Source organism: Triticum aestivum, chromosome 3A (genome assembly GCF_018294505.1).
Source record: "Triticum aestivum cultivar Chinese Spring chromosome 3A, IWGSC CS RefSeq v2.1, whole genome shotgun sequence".
Lineage (NCBI taxonomy): Eukaryota > Viridiplantae > Streptophyta > Magnoliopsida > Poales > Poaceae > Triticum > Triticum aestivum.
The window spans coordinates 736,111,607-736,122,308 of record NC_057800.1 but is presented as its reverse complement, the minus strand read 5'-3'; the positions used below and the strand labels follow the sequence as shown (position 1 = coordinate 736,122,308).

At 42.9% G+C, this 10,702-nt stretch overlaps 1 protein-coding gene across 2 annotated transcripts; it reads left to right on the top strand.

The window, feature by feature from the left end:
* The first annotated feature begins 2,142 nt into the window (after positions 1–2,142).
* LOC123063614 (uncharacterized) lies at positions 2,143–10,131 on the top strand. 2 transcript variants are annotated; one of them, XM_044487472.1, is made up of 16 exons: positions 2,143–2,703; positions 2,787–3,027; positions 3,655–3,959; positions 4,176–4,352; positions 4,545–5,309; positions 5,390–5,484; positions 5,573–5,635; positions 5,731–5,819; positions 5,906–6,001; positions 6,216–6,872; positions 7,597–7,671; positions 8,357–8,427; positions 8,516–8,573; positions 8,918–9,116; positions 9,229–9,294; positions 9,399–10,131. In XM_044487472.1, exons 1-16 carry the CDS (start codon positions 2,402–2,404, stop codon positions 9,893–9,895), a joined length of 3,756 nt encoding a protein of 1,251 aa, XP_044343407.1. In that variant the 5' UTR covers positions 2,143–2,401; the 3' UTR covers positions 9,896–10,131. The 2 variants fall into 2 exon arrangements, with proteins under 2 accessions (XP_044343407.1, XP_044343408.1); XM_044487473.1 differs by having other exon boundaries at positions 2,144–2,697.
* Positions 10,132–10,702: the final 571 nt, after the last annotated feature.

Genomic DNA, 10,702 nt, shown 5'->3' with positions numbered 1-10,702 from the left:
ATATTCAATATGCCCTGATGTCCATAGTACCGTACTCAGACGACCCTACCCTTAAAGAATAGTAGGATTACATTTATCGTTCCAGCTGTAAAAACACAATTTCTAGTTTGACTGAATGAGATTCATGCAATAGGCATCAGTAGGGAGTGCGAAAGCAGGGCGTGCCACCTGAGCTTGTGCCTCCCTCGATCATCATCCGGTGCATCCCCGAACTTTGAGGGTTTCTTCTGGTTTAGAAAAAATCACCGTGAAGTTTGTCGTGCTTGGACATCATTTCGTATGTTTTTTCTGCGAAAAAAGAAATAGGGAAAAAATAGGAACTGACACTCACTAAGTTAATTGGTTAGTGCATAAAAATGATATAAAATGGCATATAAAGCATAGAAGATTGATAATATAATAAGATAAACTAAAAAAATAGATAAACCGGAGACTTATCAAGCTCCCTAGTTTCTTCTTCTTGGTGATAACCTAAATGTACTTATTTCGAGAATGAATCCAACATAAACGATTATGATCAATTCTTATGCTGCTAATTTCTTCCTCTTCTAAGTGTGTTGTCTTGATATAACTAACCATGCTCATTACATGGTTGGCGAAGTTTTCTCCTCAGCTCAGTAAACCCCTATGCATGCATGTATCCAAATGAAGAATCGTACATATTTTGCCAGAAGCTTTGACTGTCAAATTTAAGGAGGTTTTCTATTTGAAAGATGGGAATCTCTTGTTATCCATGGCAGCGGGATTGTTGATTTTTATTCCCCAAGGTAGGATGTCTACATCGATGAAACTAAGGAATACTTATAAATATCTTACTCATTTCCTCCGAATCATCTCAAGGATGAATCTATGTTCTTAACTTTTTAAAATTTTCCCTACTTGACATATTTTGGTCTCACTGGAAATGGAACTGCAAAATGTGGATATAAAAATGAAAACCCTTGTGGCATTGTTTGTGTATGTGCAATCCATCTCAAGCCTAGGGTAGTAGTTCAACACTATGTAGGCACTCCCCGTATTTATTCTAAAGATTTTTTTGTATGTCATTGTTTGTGTATGTGCAACCATCTCAACCCTAGGGTAGTAGTACATCACTATGTACACACTCCCATATTTGTTTTAAAGATTTTCTTATATGTCTTCTACATGTAATCTATTCGTTGTAGAAAGACATTAGTAGCTACTTGTATGGATCTAGGGTATCTTCACATAGATCACACGTGTAATGCATCTGTTGAGATCAAATATTATGATTGGTGTTTCATTGTAGATTTTTTCTTTTGCATGGTACAACTTTAGTACTCATTTGCTCTTAATCGTGCTATGGGACTTGCTAATTTTCTTTTATACTACTGACTTGGGGATTAGAAGGACGTAGGGTTGACGGGCAGAGTTCAGATTTGCAAGGCAATGGTTATTATGTGCATTGATTTCTCTTCATCCTCCCATTCCGCATGTTATCCTCCTTGACGTTTACCGATGCGTGTTCATTTTCCATTTTCGATCCCGCTCTCCATTGGTCCCCTCTACGTGTAACTCTAGCAAAGTTAAGTTGCGAAATGTGAGTGACCAGTTCTGCGGGATGCAGAGCGACGTGCTACTTTCAACGAAATTAATAAGCGATAAAGATGCGCTTGGACCCATTCCCGATCTAAACTCGTGGTTATTATGTGTAGTGATTTCCCTCGCCCCCTTTGTGTTATTCGCCTTAAATCCTCGATCCTCTTGAATAATTACCCCACACGACATTTTTATGTTCCATTTCGCCTCCAACTATCCACCTTATCCTCCACTAGCAGTAACTCCAACGAATTTAAGTAGCAACATAGGTGGTCAGTTTCGGGAGAGAGCGTGCGACTCATGATTGCCGCGAGAGAGCGTGGTTATTAAGTAGGGACATGGGTGGGCACGTGCACTCGTTTCCAACGAAATTAGTTACGGCTTGATATCATATTTTGGCTTTGAGGCCCAATAAATCGAAGAAAGTGAGCTTGAAAAAAACGTTTTGTTGTATAGAAAACCTAGGTTGTACTACACTACCCTTGAAAAAAATTGTACTACAAAAGAGAAATGAAATGATGATTGACCAAATTGACCCCGGGTCCAAGAGTGTCAGAATTTGCCCTCGTGCCTAAAAAGGACCGATCTTTCTCTCCCATCTGTACCCGCAACCCGGCCGAATTCCCCCACGCGCTCCCCCTCGCCGCCGGCGACCTCCGCTTCTAGGGTTTTGCCCCCCGGCCCGCCCCGAATTCCCCCAACCCGCGGGCCCCTCGATCCCCAATCCGGCTGATCCCGGCCGCTCGACGGCCGGATTGGCCGCCCTCGTCCGGCCGGTCGGCGGGATTCGTTCTTGACCTTGATGCAGTGCAGCTTCGGAGGGGGCTGACGACGAGGCGCGATGTCGGGAGGAGGAGGAGGAGGCTCGAGGCCCGCCGCCGCCGCGGGGGGCTTCCCCGCGAGGGGGGCGCCGGGGGCCGCGACGGAGCCGCCGTCGCTCGCGCAGTACATCTCGCTGGATCAGTTCCCCGTCGGCGAGCACCGGCACTCGCGCTCCGCGGAGCTGCGGCGGGCGCTGGCCGACTCGGCGGAGCAGCCGCTCGCCGCGCTGGCGCAGGGCAAGCCGCTCCCCCCCGCGGCCGCCGAGGAGCTCCGGCGGATCCGGGGCGGCGTCGCGGAGTCGTCGGCCAGGGCCAAGTACACGTTGCTCCTCGTATCTTTTCGCCGTGCTTTTCTTTCGCGTGCATTGCTGCTCCGGTGGGGCCTGAAATGGAATGGGGTTGCAGGGACAGGGTGAAGTCGTTGCAGGAGTCCATCCAGAAGCTGGACAAGTACAAGAACGTGGTCACGCGGCGCCGGCAGAGGAGCGACGGCGCGTCGGTGGATAGGTCGTCGGGGAACGTCGGCAGCTCTCTCAGGATCGGGGCTCAGAACAGCGGGGATAACCCCGCCCAGAGGCTCGAGGAGAGGGCTAAGAGCTCGACCATGAGCAAGCGTGTCCGGTCGTCGCTGACGGCAGATGCACGGGTTTGTACTTCTGCTACTTCACCGATGCTTTCAGTCAGCAATTCCATTTCGCTTGTATGCCATTGCTTCCACGGTTGTAGTTAGTTTGAGTTGGTACTTTGGGTTATGCGTTATGACATATTAGAGGTTCCGTTATTCCTCTTCTAAACAGATAAATTTGTGTGAACTGGTGGTTGGCATGGCATGTCAGTGTGCGTGCGCAAATCACATGGGACAACAGGTCATGGAAGTGATTTCATCTTAAATGACAAATCTTTGTATACTTCTATGATGCTGATAACTATGCGCTTAGGCCCAACTATTCCTTCAGTGTATCGAATTTCATGACTGAATTAAAACATTGTGGAGACAGAACCGTTAGGTCGATTAATCTTTGAGTGGACCAGTTCCCCTAGGTAGAGATGTGTCAAGATTGAGCAACACTTTAATACCATGTCTCTCTACCGAATTCCCTTTTGTTGCTCAGTGGTTGAGTTAAAGTCCCCACACTTATTTTTTTTGTGGCCTGTTCAATTGTTAGACAATAGTGCATTTTTACTTTTTTTTGACTATGAGTGCGTTCATCCTTATTATGTCTTCAAAGGCTACCATTTGCTTTTGTTTTGACTCTTTGGCCGCATATTTCAGTTGGAAGGGCGTGTTAGTGTTTCTACAAGGCAAGGAGGTCCTTTGGTTGATACTGAGAAAAACCCATCTTTGGAGAAGGACAAAAGCTCCGTTAGAATTGCCAATGCCACATCAGGGTTTTCTGAAGACAAATTACGAGGCCTAGCTCCTGGTGGTGAAGGATGGGAGAAAAAGATGAAACGTAAGCGTTCTGTTGGAACTATGCTCAATAGAGGCAGTGATGTAGACCGAGATGTTAAACCATCAGTTCAACATAGATCAAACAGTGAAGTACGTGGACGATCTAGTGATGCTATTCCATTTAGGTAATCTTCGTGCACTGTCATCAGCTTTGTTATGTATTTATAGTTTTTCCACATAAGCTTCAAATGGATCATTATGGAGATGCATTATGAGGTTAAGAATGCTATAGCTTCAGAGGTCCAACCTCAGATTATTGTCTTCAGGTTCATGACCATGGTGAGTCATCTCCGCATTCAGGGGCACTTATCTTATCCGTCCTTTTAATTGTTGTATGACAGACATGGAGCTTCTGCTGGAGCATCTGGAGGTAGCAAGATGGATGGAAGCTCTCAACTGAGTAGTTCTGGCTCACGGTATCTTCTGAAGACAGAGATGGATTCCACCCCTCTTCCAAATGAAAGACGAGAGCGCCATGGTGGGCTAGACAAAGAACGGGTTTTGGTGAAAGGAAACAAGTAAGCATTGATAGCTTGATGTCAATATTGTAGCAACACATTCTATAACATGATCAGACTGATTTGAATGGTTGAAACCTCTTTGTGCTGCTGTAGTTCATGTAGTTTCGAACTTTCAATTTTTTTTTGCAAAATATGAATAGTTATGTGCTTCTTCATTCTTCTGATGTTTTGTATCCATCGTGATTCCAGGGCACATATTTCCGAGGATATGCAACCAGGAACCTTAAGTCCTGTGACCAAGGGTAAAGCAACCAGAGCACCAAGAACCAGTTCGCTTGTCGGTATCCACTCATCATCTACTTTGCTACGCTCAGCTGGAGGAGTTGATGAATGGGAAGAAGCACCGTGCACAAATAAAGCCTCACCATTGGCAAGCACCACAAATCGCAAGCGTCCCATGGCTGCAACTGCCTCTTCACCTCCTGTTGCTTGGGTGGGTCAACGTCCACAGAAAATGTCACGGACAAGAAGAGCAAATGTTGTATCACCGGTGTCAAATTTTGATGAACCCGTATCTGAAGGATCACCAGTTGATGTTGCTGTTAGGCCAGCTTTAGAAACGCCTGGCCTTTCACTTCCAAGGGGTGCAGCTAGCAATAATTCACAAGCTGCATCTAGAATGGATAATGTTACATCTCCAGCTGGTCTATCAGAAAGTGAAGGGTCTGTTGCTACTGAACACAGGAATAAGGAAAAAGTCACAAACAGTGGCGACTTTGAGAATGAGGGGGCAAATTCAGCTCATATGGCATCAGACTTGATTTTCTCGTCCAAGAAAAGCAGGATTCCGTTGAAAGAAGAACTTGAAGATGGTAGTATTCGTCGTCAAGGAAGGAGTGGAAGAGGCACTATGCATGTTAAAGGGTGTTCATCCATACCAAAAGAGAAGTTGGACAGCACTGAAACGAGGAAGTTGGTAAAGAGCGTAAGACCTGCATCTGAAAAGAATGAAAGGTGCTTAATGACTGAATTCTAGCGAACACATGTATTGTATTTTGTATCTGAAACTTATGGTCTTCTTTAATTTGGTGCAGTAAGTTAGGCCGTCCTCCAACAAAGAAAGGCTCGGACCGCAAAGCATCATCTCGTCACCCAGAAATTCTGAATTGTGGGTCAATGGATACTACAGGTTTGCTGATAGACATTTTAATTTACCATTGAAGATCTTTGGTTTCTTTCTCTGAAAGTTGATCCTGATGCTAAGCTGTTTGTTGTAGGTGAATCTGAAGATGACCGAGAAGAACTTCTAGCTGCCGCAAATGCTGCCCGTGGTGCAATAGGTGTGCAATTGCACACATCGTAGTTATCTATTTGCCATGCAAAGAGCTGCAATTTCATGTCTCATGGTTGATGAATTCTTTATCCTTTTCTGCAGTTGGTGCATATGCTGGCCCTTTTTGGAAGAAAATAGAACCCATGCTTACTTTCATCAGCTCTGAAGATTTATCCTTCTTGAAAAACCAGGTTCGATTTTATTTTCCTTACAAGTTGGTATAATGGACCTGTTGCCTTGTTGGGATGAATCATCACTTACCGGAGTCTCTGGTCAGATAATATTCTTGGAAGAACTTGAGATGGGCATGTCTAATAAGCACGATGAAGATAAGTTAAATGCATCAGCTAACTACAATGGGCCACCATCAATGGTACTTTACCTTCTGCCACTCCTCTACTCTTATCGTGGAAGATGTTTTCAATAAATCCTCAACTTTTGTATTCCTTTATATGTCTACTCCCTACTCTTATCGTGCAAGATGTTTCCAGTAAAATCCTCAACTTCTGTATTCCTTTATTTGTCTACCCTGTACTGCAAAGATCTGAATTTGATACCCATGTTTTATATATTATTTTCATCTGTAGGTTGAGCATTCCTCCCAGGTTCTGCCTCCATCCAATTCTTCTTTGTTGCTGGATCAAGGGGAAGCAAATGGTGTTGGACCAAGGGAATCTGTTGACATTTTGTCTTATAATAATGGCGAGAATCATAACAACACATCTCAAAAGGCACAGGGGCAAGGAATATTTGGTGAAATGGCTCCCCTGACAAGTAGACTGCTCTCTGCCTTGATTGTAGAAGATGTTGATGACTTTCCCGAGTCCAATGGTGTCCAAGGAGATATACTTCTGGAATTCTCAAATGACTACCTTCCTCGTGCTGCCTCAGTTGAATTTGAAGCTACGGGGCTAGAATCCAGTTTTGGAATGTCTCCTGATTTCAAGCATTCAAACAGTAACCCAGCATATAACAGCATGTCCAATGGTTTCGCAGTTTCCAGTAATTTGAGGGGCTCATATAGTCAAAGTTCAGTTTGCAGTGAGAATCTATCAGATGGGATAAATGTTATAGGGTACCCAGAAAACGGCTCTTTGCATGGATCAGTACCGCAGATTACACAGCAGTATCAAACTCCCGGAAAAGATTTATCTTTACCATTATATGGATATCAGTATGCGCAGATGTCTTTGCATGATAGGACTTTGGTCGAGTTGCACAGTATTGACATTTTTCCAGAGATGGTATGGTTTCTAAAAGCCCGATTCATGATAAGTTGTCTATTTGAAGGTTATTTCTTTGTCATGTACTCCCTCTGTTCCATATTAGTTGTCGCTCAAACAGATGTATCTAGCATTGAAATACGTCCAGATACATCCGTTTCAGCGACAACTAATATGGAATGGAGGGAGTAGTTAGCTACAATTTTTATATGGAAATGCTAAAAATCTGATGTCAGGATGGCAAGTTATGTTGTCGCGAGGATGGCAATATCTTTTAGCAAGCATGGCAATTCCTGGCAAAAAACTGAACATGGCAAGGATTTGCCATGCTTGCTAAAGGAAATTGCTATCCTTTCTTATTTGATTCCATTTTTTGTTTCTTTTCGTTTTCTTGGGAACTGACAAGAGATTATCAGTACATTATGTACATGATATAAGCCAATTACTTTAACTAGATCAGACAAATTTTGGAAGTATGCCGTGATCAGGGCTGAAAGCAGGCTGTGAATTCGAAACCTTGAGGGGGTGTGGTTCAGTGGGTGTTGATCTGTCGTGAGAGTGTCGACCCTCATTTTGCATCGTATGTTCATTTAGGGTGAACCAACTGCAAACATATTTTGATGATCCTTGAGAAAACAGATGCATCATAGATCGTCACCTCATTGTTTTCAGTAATTGCGTGTTATTCCATATGTTTACTTATTAACTCAAATCATGGTCGTGGCGATATTTTTTCTGACTGCAGCCAGAGCTGGACGAGGGAGAGGATGAGGATATTAATAAAGTTATTTTGGAGCTGCAGAAAAGACTCTTTGATCAGGTGGGTATAGTCAGCATTCAATTTTGGTTAAACTCAAACGATCATTCGGATAATTAAAGTTATCAAGTCATCATTTCATCCTCTCTAGAGTTGACATGAAGTTACTGTGAAAACTTAGAGCATACTGAACTAGCATTGGTATTAGTAGTTCTAGAACTTGCATTTGAGGCTTCAAGCTTAAGTAGTGAGACTGATGAGAATATTATGGTGGAATTGCTTGATATGTTGAGTCTCATGTGACAAATTGATAGTACCTGAAACTAGTGAAATAGCAGGTCTCACCCACTTAGCAGATTTCAATAGATAAGTGGTTCGGTGAGAAAGTCACTTTTTTGGGCTGTTTGAATATGGCAATATTGCATAACTTGGAATTGTTTGAGTCAATTTGAAACGGTCCCACATAGGGAGCTTTAAACCAAATGAGATTATGCACCACACTTCAACTAATTCTAGCAGCCTTATCCTCATTTTTCACGTGTTGATGATTTCCTTTTGTCATTGGATTTACAGCAGTTCTATGCATTAAAAACATTAAAAAATGCATAATGCAAAAAATACCTCCCTGCACGTGTCCTTTTGACAACATTCAGTTTGGCATATTTCTTAGTACTTGCGCAACTTGCACATTTTTGTAGGAAAGGATATGCTTTTCTAATTAATATGTATGCTTCTCGACTTGTTTCAGGTGAATCAGAAGAAATGCCAATTAAATAAGCTAGAAAAAGCAATTCGAAATACTAAAAACATGGAGGAAAGGTATTAATGGTTCTACCTATGTCTATTTTTTATTAATGTAACTGAGTAGAAACTATTGCGGTGTCTAATTCCAAAATTTTGTTTGCAGGAGCCTGGAGCAACACGCAATGAACAAATTAGTAGAGAGGGCATACAAAAAATTGCTGGTACCTGAATACTTTATTAGTTGTATTACCACCTACTTTTTGTTAGCATTAAATTTTTTAAGGAATTGGACGATTAGGGCATTCTGCTTCCCATTTCGTGTCTTAACTGATTGCTGAACAACTGAGGTGGGTGATGTGATGCATGTTGGCCTGGCACCTTCATAGTGTAGTCTTGTTGATAGCAATGTTTGGCCTGGCACTCACTATTAGTCCATTCTGTATAACTAGGAAATATTTTATTGGTTGGTTTCCAGTGTTGCATGTTTCTTTCTATGCATGGTTTTTTTGTTTACCACTTCAGAAACCACTACAAGTAGTAACCTTAACCTTGATCTTTTTCACAGGGTGGTCGAGGTAGTTCTAGTCACAAGGGCGGTCTCAGTAAAGCAGCCAGTAAGGCTGCAAAACAGCTTGCATTGGCTTTTGCAAAGCGAACACTTGCCCGGTGCCAGAAATTTGAGGAAACAGAGAAAAGCTGCTTCAGGGAGCCTTTCCTTTGGAGTGTGCTGTCCGCGCCTTTGCCAAAGAGTGACCCAGTTGATGGTAATGCACATGCAATTGTGGATATCGAAATAAGCCACACAAACCCGCCTATTTATTTGACACTATAGTTGTAAGAACTTCCATATAATTAATCTGCCTTCTTATGCTCCAGGTGTCCCTCCAGGATCTGCAGATAGGCCAAAGGCCCTAAAGCTTGACAGAAGCCCATTGAGCCAAGGTATTTCTAGCACCCTTGAACAAATTTTACTTAACTTTGGCATGATGATTTTGTCAGAGATCCTTTTTCATGAGGTATCCCAACTTCTGCTGATCCTTTTGCAGGTAGCACAAAATTGAAAAAGGGCGAGAGAGAAAGGGACCAGAGCAGAGATGGGTCTGCCAAGAACTCCAGCTCGAAATCAGGCAGCGGCCGGAACTCGTCTGGCAGCGGCCGGAACGAGCGCAAGACCAAGATGAAGCCAAAGCAGAAGCTAGCGCAGCTATCAACATCTGGAAATGTCCTTGGCAGAGTCACAGAGCCATCCAACTCCAGCTTCCCATCACCGTCGCCGCGAGAATCCAACGAGTGGAACAACCCTCTGAGCACAAGACCTACCCAGCAACCAAGGAACAGCGCGGCCAACGTCGCTCCGGAGTCCCTGGACGCCCCCATGAACCTGCCACCGATGGACCCCATGGTGGACATCCTGGACGTGCCGGAGGGCAACGACATTAGTGCCTGGTTCACGGACGGCCTGGACGACTCGCTGCAAGACTTTGATTTCTCCGGAGGCCTGGAGATCCCGGACGACGATCTCACCCAGCTAGGGTTCATGTGAGATGAGAGCTATAGTAAATATCATTATATATATGTGCATATAATTGGATGATTCTTGATGCTGTGTTAGCAAGCGCTACCTTGCTGGTTTGCCGCACTAACCACCTTAGCTGATGTAACTAACCCCAATTGGTATTGGTGAGCATCATGAGGTGACAGCATCTATTAATCTGCAGTTTCAGTCTTGAGCATCATGTGAAGACTATATATATGCTTCACGGAAAGTAATTTTGGCAATTTTTCTTTTCTTTTTTGCGGTGAAATTTTGGCAACAAGTTGCCCATGCTCCCCATGTTTCATCTCTATTTTTGTTTTTCGAGTTTTGAATATTGTTCACAAATTTAATGGGTGCAAGTGGAGTACTATATAATTTGCATATTAAAAAAGTCATAACAAAAATACTCGGTATAAAATAATGTGAACTGTACAAAAAGAAACACTGCATGTTATTATTAGTGAACTTGGCACTGTTCATCTGAGTATTTGTCCTTTTTTGTGTAGTCACAAATGGTTATATTATTGGATGAATTGTTACAAGTGCACAACTGCATGGCATTACTAACATCTACAGTATGCATCATTTCACATTTGATAGATACTAGAATATGGGTTTGCAATGGCGAATAGTTTGCACAACTTTTCTACCTTACAGTCAGGCGATTGTGCTGATCAATGTACATTATATAAATTTAGTATCACTTAGTCCAACACTACAAAAGAGTGACTGCAGTTTGAAAACGTAAATATGACATTGTCATAATTCTTTTTTCTAAACAGAGTCCAATGACTTGCTTTCTTAATCAATTAA